Source organism: Cariama cristata, unplaced genomic scaffold, assembly GCF_000690535.1.
Source record: "Cariama cristata isolate BGI_N322 unplaced genomic scaffold, ASM69053v1 scaffold3570, whole genome shotgun sequence".
NCBI lineage: Eukaryota > Metazoa > Chordata > Aves > Cariamiformes > Cariamidae > Cariama > Cariama cristata.
Window position 1 is genome coordinate 1 of NW_009595081.1, and position 16,934 is coordinate 16,934.

Consider the following 16,934-nt stretch of genomic DNA (forward strand, 5'->3'; position numbering starts at 1 on the left):
GGAAACTAAACAGAGCCCCTTGAAATCCATGCATTGTTAACCCTTCATTTGTCACAGAGTTTAGACCAGTCACCTCAGCAGCAGCATCTTTGCCTTGTACCACTGGAGCACACAGCCAGCAACTGGCCTTGCCATCAGCTGCTGCTGTGCTCATTTTTAACCAAGTTTTTTCTTTTTTTATTCCCCTCCCCTCCCTTATTTCCATAATCATCAAACTTTTAGGAGCCTGAAAAAACAGCCAAGGAGACAGCAGTTTAGCCTATCTGTTTCCAAGGCATTTAGAATGAGTAGGAGGGTTTCAACTATTATCCACCTGAGATGAGCAGGACCGAATGCACCGACAGAAAGACATTATTGAAGTTACACGCACAAACACACACTTTAAATTGGTGAGGGAGTTGGCCTAAACCAAGCTGCCACCATTTCAGCAGCTCTTCCAGCTCCAACCTGTCCCTACGCTGCACTTTCAGTGCATTAAAGCACAGACGCATAAAGCGCCCGTCCGCGTACCTGTGCAATCTGGTGAACGAGATGCAGGAATCAATCTGGCTAAAAAGAAAATCATAAACATATCTTCAAAAAACAACCTATTTTTAAGCTGGATCATTTCCCCAGTCCAGCTTGTTGTGTTGCTCCACTGCCAATCCCTCCTGCAAAACAGAGGTGGGGGCAGAGGCCGGGGGTGAACCTGGTGAGAGCTTGGGGCTTCAGGGCAGCTCCAGCCAATGCTGGTCAGGGGCTTCACAGCCCTGGTTCTGTGCTCCTCCTCCTCCTCCCCTCGATCAATCCTGGATCTGCCTCTGTGATCTAGGAGTTCAACTAGCTAAACCGGCAGAAGACAAGCTCATTTCTCTCCCTGCTACATCAGTTTTTTGCTAATTTAGCACCCTGGATTCAACGCCCTACCGAGTGAAACGAGCACTACTGGGAAGGTGCTCCCACAGAAGCAGTAAATCAGTTTATACCATCAAGTCATCAACTTCAGCCTTAATTATTCAAGTTTAAATAAACCAGTTCAGTGCATGGACTAATTTAACTCATTAGTTTAGTATCGCAGAGTTGAAGGCATAAAACTGTACTTCACTGAACTAGGATAAAGGGACACAGGTCACGTCTCCTTCCTGCCACTGGCATTATAAAGCGATCTGGTGACCTGAGAAAGCGACACTGGTACTTTAATTTGTTACTAAGCCTCTTTGCGTTAATAACACTATTTATATTTCTGGCTCAACCCATGACATCTGAAGAAAAATTATAAAAATAGCATTAAAATGAAAAGACGACCTCTAATTTATTTTATGTAACAAAGGGTTGTATCTATTTCACTGAGTGGAAACTAAGTCCAGAACAAGAATGGATCAACTCAAAGCACCTAATCCATTCAAAGAAGAAATAAATGCACATGCAAATGTAGTGTCTTTTAGGTACAGTTATCAAAATCTAACTTCATGTTCTTACCTTAACCTACAGTTAACTGCAAACATAAACCTAAGTGTTCCCACACATCTTTCTGCACAAGTTTTTAGTTAGCACAGGTTTATTTCCAGAACTCCACTCACCAATAGATGTAACTCTTTGTGAAGACAAGATGTAAGCTACTATACAACCAATTTTTTAATTAAATATGAAGCACTTCTAGACACTTCAGTCCTATACAAGAACTTGGAGATCTGTGTCTCCCAAGTGGAAGGCACAGAGGGACATAAACTTAGACTATGCTGAAACCACAAGCTTGCAATCTGCACTAATATGAACTCTTACATTTAAAAAAAATAATCTAAAAACAAAGCAGCTCCCTCTTCAGCCAAGATTTTGCTGTGTGCTTACGCACTCTTGGTCTCTGAATGTCATCGAGGGTACATCTCGGAATGCCACACGGTACGCAGCTGATGAGCAAAGAGCTTGGATTCCCTTCCCTTGCAGCTTTACGAATGCCACAGGGTACTCGTTACGCAGGAAGACTGCATTAATTCTGCAAATATGTCCACTTGTTCAGTTCAGCACAACACTGCCAAAATACGCATCTAGAGGATGCGTCTCCACTAACAAAAGGAGCAGAAATCCTCTCTCTCGACTTCCTCTGGAGGTGTTTTATTCACGGTTCAGTGAAGTGCATGGTAAACTGCAACCATGAGCAGAAGGCTATTTAAAGGCACTTATGCGGGTCAGAACTAGAAATGTAATGGTAAACAGGATAAATGAGACAAACAGCTAGCTTCCTGGAAGCAAGAGAAAAAAACCCCAACTAATCGAGGGAAGACTGATGTCATTCTATTAAACAAGAATAAAACAAAATGAAATTCAAGGGATGTTTAAAGTTTGTATCTTGTTTCTCATATGTAGCAAAGCAATATCAGTGTGAAGTCTACCAGGGCCAATATAATCGTACTAAACAGATTGAATCTGGGCAGAAATCAAGTTAGGAAACAAGAATCCACATTGCTTCGAGCAGAGAATCGGCAAAACTAATTATTAACTGTCTCCTACTCTGCTGTGTTAGGAAATGTTATTTGTTGACTTTCTGTAAGCCAAACGCAAGAATCTGAGGTGCAAGGTGGATGTGCCAGACACACGCTGCTCTCTCTTTGGCCATCAAACTTCCTAAATACACCAAGATCCTGAAGATCCAGCCAGTTTGATGTAGTTCCCCTCCAGGCTGTCGAAGAAAACTGCCTGGTCATCTCAGGTGGATTCAAAAGGAAGGATTCAAAACCTGCACGTTTCCTCCAGTCCCTCCTACCGACCAGCACTGGAGTGATCCCAGTAGAGATCTCCTGCCGCAGCTCGGCAGGGACAAAGCGCTGCTCAACCCCGTCGTACACTGGGTGGGGGTGAACCCAGGGCAGTTTGGGATTTACCACTGTACCTTTTAAATATTTACAAAACATATACACAGAACTCTACAACCCTGAGGAACCCGGGGAAGGGAAGGGAGCATTGAGAACACAGCACAAGGCAGGCAGCAGGAGCTTCTGCTTTCGGATTCCCAAGAGAGAGGAGGAGGAGAAGAAGAGAGAGAGGTTTCATATCATTAGATTAGAATGGAAACCACAGGGCAGGAAAATGCATTCAGATTTTTTTTTTTTTTCCCTAAGGTGGAGGAAGAACCCAAGAGTGAGTCAGTGGCCTCCAGAAAGTTCCATTTCCTTTGCTTCACCATCAGATCACCAAACTGTTGTTTTTCCATTATTATGTGAATACCAGGTGCTTCGTGCAGCTACACCCCACTCAAACACTGGGGCCTCCCATTTTCATGCTAAGCAGGAATAATCTTGCATTCTTTTTAAAACAGGTATTATTTTGGGTAGAGAAGGATGCAAAGATACCACAGAATTACTCTCTGGGCGTTTTCTCATTCTGTTCAGATTCTGCCCCGTCCCTCATACAGGCTATCAGTTTTGCAACTGCTTTTTGCTGTAAGATGACCAAAAAGCAGTAGAAAACTGCATGGTCAAGGACTGGAAGAACATCTCTGTGGATTGCTTTTTCATATACTTATTAAGGGTTCAGGATAAAATTCAAAGAACTCTTCAGCAATAATTTTTGTTTTAACTGAAAACCAGAAGCCTTGGGCTTTAACAACTGCAAAAGAAGGTACTTTCATAGTCGTAAATCAAATCTTCACAGAAAGCCTCCAATGTTAGTGTTGCCTAGAAGGGAAAGGGCAGCTGTCGGCATTTAATACAGGGCTGTACGGATGGGAGAGAGTGAAGTTCATGTCTGGGGAGGAAGACACTGTTCTGGAACACACAGGCAGTGGGGGATGAAGGATAGAGCTCGCCACTTTGCCAGGCCAGTTATTTTTGTTCTTTCTTTTGCAATTACATCCAAACAAGTTGGGATTTGATAGAGGCCAGAGGCTATTCCCAAAGCCAAATAGAAATGACTAAACTTGAGACTAATTCACAGATAGCTCTGGCCTATAAATATCAGAAGAACAGCAGAGCCAAATAAATATTTACATAGTCAGTATAGCTGATTGTTTTGGTAAAGGGTATAGATTTTTATCTACACAGGGGAGTAAAACTTTCTAAGCCAAATAGGCATTTACTTGTTCAGACTGTCTTATTAAAAAAAAAAAAACAAACCACAAAACAACAAAAACATGGCATTAAGCACAAACAAAGGATGGGGAAAAGGCTAACACTCATTTCTTTTGTATACAGATCAACCGCTTTCTGGTTTCCAGCTAACACAGAGACTGAAGAATTTCAGAATGCATCTTGGGCAACACGGGTGGAAATTTGCAGAGGGCTCTGAACATGAACATACCCCGGAATATATGTTGAAGCAAAGAGGCCACCTAAGACTGTGAACCTCAAATCCAAGTGAAAGGCACAGACTCTAAACCGAAACTGCTTAGCTGAATTGCAACTTCAAAATCTCTTGTGTGCATGCACACATGTGCACACACGTGTGTGGAGGGAGGAGGGAAATTTTGTTTTAATTGAAAATGGGAATCTTAGCATTGATTAAGTCAAGCAGAGTATAGACATGCACTGTGCAAGCTTCCCCCATAGAGCTTTGGCAATGCACCTCGCTCCTGACCTGCAAAACTCCCTGCTATTCCAGTGCTGAACCTCCTGGGCAGAGAGAGAATCACATCAATTTGTCATTGTGGTGATACTGGTTACATGATGAGAACCAATTGCCAATTAGGACAAAGATCACTGAATCTCTCTGCAGCTGACCTGAGCAACATTTGAAATCTCACCTCCAGAGAAATAAATTACCATTAACCCTCAACAAAACCTCCCTCTTAATCTATCTGTAAGATGAAAATAGGTGCGTGAATGCAAATTCAGTGGGGAGAGGTCCACATGGGGCAGGGCAAGTGGAATGAGGATGCTTATATTAAGCATCAAATATCTCAAACATGAAAGGTCGGTGTCTCAGAAATGCCAAGTAAGTCTGCAAAATAGACTAAATCAAATCCTTTCACATATGAGACATGACAGTTTTTTCTATAGAAGTTTTTTAATGCAACGAAAATGGGGGGGCGGGTGGGTTAGGCTTTGTTCTTACAGTCTCCCATCACACAAAGGTGTTTTACCTCATTGTGCCTTCCCTGCAGGGCACCCATTGCTAGTGCAAGGGGAAGGGGTTGGTGTGAAGGCTCAAGTGACTGACTCCCTGTTTGATCAAAAGGCTGGGGAACCTGATCCCACAATAAAGACAGGAGCGTCTAGGAGCATTTGTACATGCTGCCCAGAAATGACCATGCTCAGAGTCTGGAGTCAGAGGGAACAGGAGATAGTCCCCAAAATAGCTTTTCCCTTCCCCCATCACGCTACTTCCTCTACAGAGTATATTCTCTAGGCAATGAACTGCCTTTTACTCTGCAATCAAAACAAGAAAAGCAGGTACAGAAACAGGACTTACCTTCGAGCCACGCTCATTAAAGATTATCTCTACATCAAGGATTTTGCCGAATTGCTGCAGAGACACAAGGGGGAAAAAAAAAATTATTTTTGGCAATCTATTTTTCCTACCTTTTGGGGGCTGGCTTAGTGCAGGAAGGGAGGTGAGAATATTTCCATTTCTAGCATACAGGCAAAGGCATAAAATCCCAGTGGCGTGACCCAGTTCTCTCAGGTTAGGGACACGCAGATCCTCTTGGTCACAGACCCCAGGTCTTTCTCACAAAAGTCTAAAGGAAGAACAATAATCTCCAGAAGAGTTTTAGTGATTTGAGGCAACTTTTCTTTTTCCCCTTTTAATCGAAACAATTCTTTCTTCCCGCATTCTACTATTTCATCTAAGACACTGTTATATGATTTCATCTCAGACATCTAACAACACTGCTCAAACATAATTCAGCATTTCATCTTCCTCCTGAAGTGGCTATCACAAAGAGAAACTTAACAGTGATGCTGTTTCTCTGGAGGGGATAGTCACGTAAGACTCCCAAACTCAGGGATTCCAACCTCTAAATCTCCTTTCCTCCCTCTCCCTTTACTTTCTATAACTCCAAGCCTTCAAAAGAATTGATGGCAGATTCAGAAACCATGAAAATGGCCAACTCCCAACAGTTTGTTTTTCAGAAAAAGATCATTCAACTTCAACCTGTGACATACAGCAGGCTGTCGATAACCTATGCAAGTTTATCACGTGTGACAGAATTCTGACCTCTGCCTCAGCCTGGAGGTCCCGAGGACAGCAGGACCCCACCACTCTGCACTGCTTCAACTGGTTCCAAAGTGCTCCCTACTTAGCACAGAGTAAAAATGGGAAACGAGAGCTACAAGCTAGAAAGGAGATTCACTACACTCTGTGGAACCATATATGGATCACATTCTTTCCCTTGGAACAGATTAAAATATTTTTATTGAACTGGCCAGATTCAAACCAGTAACCTATAGGTAAAAGCATCACTACTTCAACACAGCCCCACAATGCTCTGTCCTCTAGAAGTGTCAATGTTTTATTTCCAAACTGGAGGTCTGTTCTCCACAAAGACAGGTCTAATATCTCATTTTCAGGAGCATATATACAGAGCACTCTTCATTCTAGAGACGCATACAGTGCTCAGACAAATTCTGTATCTGAGCGTTTTTCCTACCCCATTATTTAACGAAAGTTTCCATCAACATGGTTTTGATCTCATCGCTTGCAGAAGATGTAAAAGTGGTGGCAAATGAAGGAAGGGTCAACAAGAAAAGAAAGGATGATTTCGCAGTTAGGAAAGATGATGAACAGAGTCTCCAGGCACTGGGATACTCTCCACTCTGCCATGGTGCTCTTAACGTAATATTTGCCATTTTTTTAAATTAACATTTCCATTCAGAGTCAAACGGGTATAATGCTCTTTTGGTGGGTGCGCTGCTTGGAAGACTTGTGGTCGAATTTGCAAACATGGAACATTTACAGCAGTGAACCATGATGGCTGAGGAGAAGCTCCGAATATGTAAAGCAATAAAAAGCTATTAAGTCCCTTGAACAAGTATTCCACAACTGTCTTTAACCAAACAAAATGCTTCCAACAATTTTAGCTATGGTTTCTGTCTGTTTCCATTCTCCATTCTTAAAAAGGAGATAGTTGTATTCTTTTACAAATGTTCATTCACAGATGTTGTTTTTACTGTTCTATTGTTTAAGGACAATACTTGATCTTCTATTCATCCCAGGAACAATTGAATTCACAATATACCACGTTACACAAAGTCTGAATAATGCTAATGTAAACATGCATCTTCCTTGAAACCTCAACATCTCAACAGCTTAGGTTTGATCCATGTTAGATCCTCTTTTGACCACTGCTGTGCCAATCACTGCTAAAATGCATTTTCTATTTCTATCCCACGCTTGGTGTGGGCTTGTCTATAAAGCAGATTAGCCGTTGATTGCTTTTTGTTGTCTTTGTTGCATATGGCTTGGGCACCGCCATGAAAGCAATCAGTCATGATTGCTTTCTCGGTAGACTATCTCAGTGTCATTACACAACAGAGGCTGAACCAATTTAACAGCTCGCGGCTGCTGAAGGGATGTCCCGGCTCCCTTGTCTGGTCTCACCAGCTTCCTAAAGCTGGCCTCAGTTTTCATTTTCACCTGTAGACAAACTAATACAGTTCACCAATCCTGTGACAAACTAGCCCAACAAAAGGAATAAATACAAAGTTTTTGATGATTTACTGATCTGAAGTGGCTGAAAGGGTCAGGTGAGCAATTAGGGCTCCGAGAAGCAAAAGGGAGTGGAAAGCAGCACATCCTGCCCAAGAGCAGGATCTGTCCCTGCCAGATCAGTTCCGCTGCATACGCTTGCCACACACCTGGAAACAGCTGGGCTCTCGGTAAGTCCAAATGCCAAAATTATTTTTGGTACCTTCAAAGCCACCAAAAAAATCACTGTTTTCTACCTCATTACAATCATCTTGAAAGAGAACAAATCGTGCAGCTTCTGGTACACAATTATGCCATGCCATCTTCCCCTTTCTCCACACCCAGTTGGGTCTGGATCCTCAGGTGGTACTGCCACTGCTGCCTGCCAGCCCCGTTCAGCTGAGCTCCCCACGCAGGGTTTCCACACCAACAGGAAATCCTGTCTTGTGTGTTTAATTTCTTGTGGCTGACAAATAGCTGGCAGTAATGCTGAACGCAAGCGGTCTGACCTAGCTCCATGAGAGGCGACAGGGCTGCCTCCCTGCTCCGTAGATGATGGAGGCATACCGTTTCCTAGAGGACAGAATCAAGATCATCAAATCCCACGGTTGCAGCGAATACACGCTTGACCTCTACTGCAACGGGCTACATCCACCCATGCAAACCGCCCCAAGCTCTTTTCTACCTAGGAGTTGCGGGTGTTTGAAGAGGCAGGAGGGAAGGACCTGCTTGGGAGAGAAGGAACAGAGACATCAGGGGCTAACTGCTGAACTGAGGTTTGCTGGGGAGTGGTTTCCTGCTCCGTGAAATTCCCTTGGGAGAAAGCAGCACGGCAGCATGAGCTAGGCTCTTCAAGACTCTGCTGCGGTCGCTGCCACAGCAGCTCCGACAGCTCCTAACACCACGGCTCTTGTCCTCACTGCTGCAGCGGTTACAGCAGGTCCAGTACTGGAGGCACTTTTTTTTGGGAGCGTGCCAGAATATTCCTGAAGAATGAAAGCAGGAAAAAAGAACTAGTTCATTTTAACAGTTTATATCTCCTTCAAAGCTGAATCTAATTTAGTGGAACATAAAAAGGCACTTTGTTCTCTGATGGTGCTTCCCCTACCAAATGTCAACAGCCTACTGCAAACAATGGAAGTTTTAAGAGCTCCTTAGCGAAAGGTCACAATTTTTGTATAGAAAATGCTAGGCCATCTAAATACAAGGGTCAACACCAAATGCCCCCATAGTAATTTTTTTAAAATCATGTATACAGGCATGTTTGTATTTGCCAGCAGACAGAGGGTCTGGCCAAATAAAACAAGATCCATGCTTAGGTCGTCCATGGGGACTAACGCTCTCATCTCTAACCTTGAAGACATGAATCGCTGTTCTCACAGACCTGATTCGTTCACTCAATGATTACCAAGAACGTCCACTTACAACCCTGCACAGCAGGGGAAAAAAGAATCCTCAGCAGGGTTCACAGTCTCTGAAGAAGGCATTGCAGGACTACACATCTCAAATGCTCCCCATCATGACTTAAAAGGCTTACTGTGTGACCAAGAAGCCAGCAGCTTCCATCACATGTCAGGTTGTCCAAGAAGCCATATGATGGATAGATACACACACACACACTTCCAGACATGCTGTGGCATAGGAGCTCTAGCATCCTGTTCTTAGTCCTCTATGCCCTGGAGTGACCTTGCACCAGCCTGTAGTTGTTTTTCTGTAAAGCAAGAAAATGAGAATCATCTCCTCTACAGTGGTAGCAGAGACTGTTGGAAATAACAGTTTTAAGAGGCATAAAGATATTAACAGACATCAGTTATGACTAGAACCCAATTTTCTTGCTTGAACATGATGTACCTTATCATAGATGCAAGGGCATTGTGCAAAGAAAGGTATATGCATGCTGTGTGTTTCTTTCCACCCAGACGACATGAAGGCAGCAGATTTTTCCAGCAGAGGCCATAACTACGTTATATACAATAAATCTGAGAGATCTGGCACGAGAGAGCTTTTGCCTTCCAAGGCACTGACAGTTTGGTAGGGCCCCTCCTGTATGCTCTGTTCCAGCTGGCCCTGCCTCCTCTCCCTGTCTAGAGCTTTCAAAATCAGCTCCAAAACATGCCAGACAAATAACTTAACCCTAAAGATGCAAACAACAGGCAGTACAATGCGAATTCTCTAGAAATCACGGAACAAAAAAGGGACTGTAAGCCACCACTCAACAACCTCACATCCCTACAAGAGAACTCTGTATGGCCAAGCAGTTCTGTGCTGGCCCTACAAAATTCACTTAGAGACAAGTGCAGCAAAACTAGCTAAACCTCGAACATGCCAAACAGTCCATTCTCAAAGATGGTAAAAATTCTAAACAGCCAGGAACCCAATCTTCTATGCAGGACACTATTTCAGGTCCTCAGGCTTGAGATGCATGAGCAAGAGCATTTCATATGCAGGATAGGTCCATGCTGCAGAGAGAATCCTCACCCTAGCTCCCAGCTCCATAGGATATCCTTTCAGGCAAGAACAGCAGGCGTCATCGTAGCATGTATTAAGTCTTAGTCATGGTAGCATGGGGTCTGCCAGAGCTACACTGCTATCAGCACTTGAGCTTCCTCACCTAAAATTGAGTTACATCTCTTCAAAATAGTGGGGTCAGCCCTGCTACAGCCAGCCCTGTTCAGCCAAGCGACACCAGTGTGCTTTGCTGACAAGAAGATGGAAGCATCAAGGATTTATAAACCAAAGCACTGCCGTAGTTTACCAACTGAACAGACAGTAAACAAGCAGCAACAAGCCCTTATTAGGACTGACCTGTTGCCCAACAAAACACATGTTTTCTAAGAAACCAGACTTTAAAAGGAAGCCACACAAAGAGTACAGATTCCTAACAGGATTTACAGATTGCAGCCATCCCAGCAAAGTGATGAGGAACATAGTTTCTCAGTCATTTGTTATCCTCTGACTCACAAATAAAAGATTTTCACACAAAACAGTGAGATGGGGGTGAACAGTATCACAGCACACCGTTCTAGAGTTCTTAACACCAGGCCAGCTTCCAGGTATACGCTGCCAGCTCCTTGTTCCTGCCTTGTGCCTTCCCCAGAGGTGTGACTGCCCTGTAACCTGGTAATGCTGCCACGGAAAAGGTACTTGGACCCATGCCCACAAAACCAGCATACATTCAAAGCTCAATTTGAGAGGCCTCACACATGTAGACTGAATCCATATAAAACTGGGTTATAAAAGCCAACTCCATCTAATTTAACCCAGGCGTTTTATGCAAGTGAATCCAGCTACAGTACAGTACAGTTTCCCAAACGATCTTCAGACCACTCTAACCGCAGACTTTTCCAGTAACTCATATGAAAACCTAAACAAAGATAAAAGTGTGATCCAGCCATTGCTGCCTTCCACCAGAAGGTCACTACAGAAGTTTCGACATCCTGTGTCGTCAGCACACCGTTTTCGCAGAGCAAGACAATACAGCACAGCGGCTGCCGACAGTTGCAGCGGCAGAAGCATCCCTGCACAGGAGTACCATGGGCCCCAGCACAGCCGTGCAGACAAAGCAGGATGCTCAAGCAGCACTGAGTGCACAAGTCACTTGCAAAAGGCAACTCCAGAAATCATACTGGTGAAACACATCAGGATAACCGGCAGTGCCTCTTCTAACTCTACCTAACATCAGCAGACAGCAGGAACAAAGTCCTGCCCTGTGACAGGGCTGGAGCTCGCTCTCATCACAGGAAGAGCTTGGAAATAAGAATTGTCACAGAGAGGCCACCTTGTGTCAGAATGTTTGTTCTCCAATATTGGCATGTAGGACTGGTTACATGTGATCGCTGGCCAGTACTATTTGGAGATGAAAACACTAACACACATCTTGATATCCGGAAGACAGGATTTCCTTCTTCAGATATCAGGCTGGAGCTCGCTCTCATCACAGGAAGAGCTTGGAAATAAGAATTGTCACAGAGAGGCCACCTTGTGTCAGAATGTTTGTTCTCCAATATTGGCATGTAGGACTGGTTACATGTGATCGCTGGCCAGTACTATTTGGAGATGAAAACACTAACACACATCTTGATATCCGGAAGACAGGATTTCCTTCTTCAGATATCAAATCCACTTAGAAAGCAGTCTCGTTTAGCAACTTTCCTACTGCTGTACTGCAGGCCTCACTGCATCAGCACCTGCAGGTAAGAGCTTCTTGGTCTATTGTATTATTTACCTACTTACCTTAACGCCTAATGAGTAGTTTTCTGCCATTGCCAATACTTGTGTGTCATGAATTACTTGTGTATTTAAAGTTATTTACTGGCAAATACACACCTCAAATTCTACCAAATTCTTGGTGAGAAGGAGCTGTAGTCTAGCTTGTTATTGCCTTAGCCTCAAAACTCTAGGCTCATGGAGGTGTTTTGCACTCTTGACACCAGAATGAAGTTGGATGAGAAATTATATCCACCGAGATATTTTAGGAACTGCAAAGTACCAAAATGTTTCTCCAGAGACCGAGATCTGAAGGCTACAAGAGCTTCCAAAAATATCTGAGCTCCCAGAGCTGTGTCACTTGGGTCATACAGAGCAGTGGTCTACAACAAACATACACCATAAAGAATCTCACAGTAGAGATATGTATTATGCTTAGAGAAGGAAAAGGATAACAACATTAACTGCCTTAAAATCTAATGTTTAAAAAAAAGTAGCTACCATTCTGTCACCTTTAATAAATGAATATTAGTAACTTCACATTATCTGAAAGTTATTACATGTGACAGAATGGTCACCTTTTATATAAAACAGCTAAGCATTATTACTGTTGTAGCTGATAACGCACAAAACCCCTTATCAACTGGGTTGATGATGTTCCCCACCAGAAGCAGTTAACGGTCTACAAGTAGTAGCTGTGGACTGAGCATGTTTTAAAAAAGGCAATGTCTCCATCTGAAGCTAGAGCCTGAGAGAATTCACACCCTGTACTGTGCTATCCCACCTTCATCTGCAATCATCATCAACATAGTCCTTATTTTTATCCTACGCTATCTCCTTTTTTTAAAAGTAGTTGAAGATTCTTGAGCAAAGAGCATTTCACCACGGTACATTCTAAGAAACATCAATTCTGACTCCTCGTACTGTTCCTCTCACAACAAATAAGGATTTAGTGCACAAACACCCGTACGAACTACCAAAACGATCCACTTTGCTTCTTTTTGTGGCAGCAATTCATGATTCAGCTCGAGAATAGATGGATTTTCCTCTTGCAGGCAGTCCAACCCAGCTTCCATCTTCCCCAGGAGACTCTGAAGTCCAGAACTGACCACAGTATCCCAGTCAATTTTATACTGGGAAGAAAACTGCTTCTTGAAGCCTAGGAGGAAAGGACTGAAGCTATCAGCCACGAGGTACAAGCACAGATACTATCACAGCACAAAGCTGAAAGGACTGGAAACATGTTGAGGGAAACATGAGTTTTTCTTCCACATATATAGTCCAGAATGGAAGGGGACAGCCTACCAGCAGTTAAGGAGAAGACTACTACCATCACGTCAGAGTCCTTACACACACTAGCCAAAGAATGTCCCTCAGAAACCTGACAGTAAGATTTTTAAAAGGGTTGCTGGCTTGTTTTTAACACTGATGGCAACTCTGCTACTCCCTGGTAAGTTGTTCCATCGTTTAAATTAGCCTAAATGACGAAGAATTTTTCTCTTATTTCAAGGTTAATTGCGTTAAATCTCAGCTTCCAACTGGAAAAATCTTATTATGACTGTAAACAAGACCTAAACTCCCTATTAGTAGGTATCATCCATGCATAAGCACCTGTACAGAACAGACTTTTCATCTCCCAATCTCTCTTTAATGAGCTGAGGAAACCATGGACCCAACAGCTTACATAGTTAAAAAGTCACACATCTTCCAGGCCCTAGATTAATTCTTTTTGGTCCTAAACTGATCTCAGAACTGAACTAAATTATGCAGTCACAGTCTTTTCAACTTTGAACACGAGCAAGATCACATCCCTCCTTCAACGTGATACCCCTCTTTGCACTGTTGAAGTAACTATCTTCAGCGATCACTAGTACTCTCCCAAATCAGCCTTTTCCAAACCAAGCTCTTCATCCCACACAAGCACAGCCTGGTTCCCACATACTCAGTACTCTGCACCGAGCTGCATCAAACATGTTTTTTCGGATTTATCATCAGTTAACCAAGCATTTCAAGTCATTCTCTCACAGTAATCTTATCTTTCTCTTTCCTCCTCCTCAAATAGTTTAACTACAAACCTTACTGGCAAGGTTTTAACAGCACTGTCTCCATGGATTGATAGAGATACTGAACATGACTGCGACTGAAATAGATCCCTGGGAAAACGGACCCTAGAAACGGTCTTGATCACTGATGTCTCCTCAATAACTGCTACTTCTTATTAACTATCGTTAAAGACATTTTTCATCCCTCTAATGTGTGTTGTGTTTATTTGAGATCATGTATTCTTTTTCTCAAAAATCAACATTGGTCACTTGGACGAATTCAATTGGTTAAGCAATGTTCAAGTCAATCAGTATGGCTTTGTAGAATCTTGTCAAAACAGACAAGACAGTATTTGTCTGCAAAGATGTGTATTATCTTATACTAAGTCATACTGAATAAATATTAAACCATTTCTTTAGATTCTAATTTTTTTAAAAAACTTTCCAAATTATTTTTATCTTGGAACAATATATGGATAAACAACATATCATTTGTAGTTCTTTGGGTCATCCCTTTTAATTTTTTTAATAGTGAATCCTGGTGGGCAGTGTTCCAGCCTTCTGCAACTCCTCTAGCTTACAAGAACTGGCTAAAAATTAACATTAATGAACAAAAGAGCTTCTTGCTTTGGCTATTATCTTTGGACATACCTTATCTAGATCTGCCCTTTTTTAAATATTAGCGAGCACTGTCTCATCCTTCTTTGTTGTAAGTTACATCCAAAACCAGATAAGGTACAAATACCTCCTCTTAAATCATAAACACAGTAAGTTGGTGGGGGTTGTTGTTTTTTCTGTTTGGTTTTTGTTTGTTTGTTTCATTGTTATTTGTGGGTTTTTTCCCCTCAAAAAACATACAACTATTTCCTAATTTTATATTGTACCTACACCTAGATCTCTTCTCTTTGCACGTAAAAAATTGATGCCTTCTCCTCTGAACCTACATCACCTGTATCTCCATGATTACCACATTTACTTTCTCACCTGCTTCTTTAAGTTTGCAATTATATTCGCTGCCATTTACTTCCTCCTCCTCTCCATCCTCCCTGCCTAACGCGCAGAACGCTTTGTGTTTTATTAACACAGTTTCAGTGACTGTGGAATCATGCCTTTTTGGCCATCAGTATGATTTTGTTGAATACTTTATAGCTTCCATTAACACTCTCCTTTTAAAGATACCTTCCTGGGCAGTTATCCTGCCAATTGTTTAAACTCGAAGAAACAGACTCTTCTAAAGCTCCTTACATTACTGCCTGATGCCATATTCTGTTTGCACAAAGCAAATACAGACAAATAACAATCACTGGTACCTAGGCAACCGTGGGATTTCAGGTCAGCTATTAACTCTTTTTTATCTGCTGGAACAAGGTCAACTATTGATTTATTCCACAGTGGATGCAGAACTGTGTGCATTAAAAAATGACCTATTCCTTCTAGAAGCTTTCTGAAAGTCTTTTTATTGGCATCATGAAATGTCAAGTAAATATTACCTGTTTTAAGCAGCCTATTTTATTTGCCTCCCTATAAGAAGCATATACATAAGGAAATGTTTGTTCCATTCCTGAGGATCTCTCTGGGACCTCACAGAAACACATAATACGTGAGAGATGGTTTGAAACCCAAGTAACTTGAATTTGTCAGGAAATGCTTATGTCTGCAGTGCTCACAAATGGCGAAGGTTTAGAAAGCGTTACGTAATATCAATTTAATCACACATAGGACAGCACGTCTGGAGTCCACCTCTACTCAAGTCTGGACGAAAGCATCAGCTAATGTTCTGTGCCCCAGGACTGAGCTGACCTCTCTCATGCTGTTCCATCCTCAGGGGACTTCTTTGCTTCCTCCCTCCCACCACATTTATTTCTTCCTCCACGGCTTTGCTGTCTACTCAATTCCTCTCCTTGTACAGTAGCTTGGGAAAAATCACTCCAGGCAAGGATTTTGAGTCTCTCAGCTATGACGTTGAGGAGATGCGACCTGACACACAGAAGCAAGAGGGAAAAGGTGGGGGTTACAGGCTAGCCACAGCTGAAGACTCAGACAATCTCGAGTCCCTTGTAGGAGAAAGGCTAGGTTTCAGTGAGTCACCCAAGGGAAAGCATCCTGATCCTGAAAAAGAAATAGGAGCGAGGAGGATTCAGAGAAACGTTCTCCTGCTAGAGGCTGTGAGCATGCTGAGAGAAGCAGCAGTGAGAGAAAAAGGGAGATGTGCAAGAACCATTGATTATTTCCTTGGCAAAGTAGCAAAGTTCTCTGTTACAGGAAAATGGCACATGGGGGTTTTGTGCCCCAAGAGATGAATGCACTTCTGGTAGGCATGCCTCTCAGCAAACACAACGCCAGGGGAACTAGCAAAAGGTTTTACAGGGAAATGTACTATCTACCCCAGTTAAAAATCACATCACTGTGCTGGAACTTGAGATGATGTTTAGAGAAACAAACAAACAAACAACAAATAACTTGAGCAACACCAGAAACCAACTCATATAGCGTATTTCCCCACCCCTTCTATGTACAACATGTGACACCATATTGGTCCAAAAAAGGACAGGAAACTTTAATGCAAGCAGTTAGCCTTCATTTTCTACAAGTCACTTCTCAGGACAGCAGAACATTCAAATTGCCTGGGTCTCCCAATCTGTAAAGCAGAGGTAAGAGTCACCAGGACAGGGATGTTCTTGTCATTTCCATCTCATCCATGTCCCCCGTACCAGGAGCACAGGGAGGAACAGCATCAAGGTGAATGAGCATGAAAGAGGCCAGTTGTCAAGCCAAGCACCAGTCCCAAGGGAAGGGACAGCAACAACGTGGAACAATTTATGTAAGTGATGCAGCTCTCAGGAGAGAAGAGCAGCAATAGCACAAAGCAGGACGTGCTAAATACAGATTGTAGCAGGTGGTCCAAGAACTGGCTGTGATTTCAGCAACCGCTTTATCCAAACCGGACGGAACTGCCTACCGCACAGCCCTGCAACAGCAAAAAGCAAGCTAAAAAACACAAAAGCAGAACAGGCGACTGAGAAGATTCAGCAACCGCAGATTGCCAGGAGATGAGTTTTACCCTGAAAATATTCCCACAGATGTCAA

General features: G+C 42.8%; 1 protein-coding gene across 1 annotated transcript in view; it reads right to left on the bottom strand.

Moving 5' to 3' along the window:
• Positions 1-5,060: 5,060 nt before the first annotated feature.
• The window catches only part of LOC104161868 (RNA binding protein fox-1 homolog 2-like), a 41,829-nt gene continuing 29,955 nt past the window's right edge, over positions 5,061-16,934 (bottom strand). Inside the window, exon 5 of the mRNA XM_009700445.1 lies at positions 5,061-5,436. Coding sequence (XP_009698747.1) covers positions 5,335-5,436 — 102 coding nt within the window. The 3' untranslated portion in view covers positions 5,061-5,334. The remainder of the gene's footprint in view (positions 5,437-16,934) is intronic.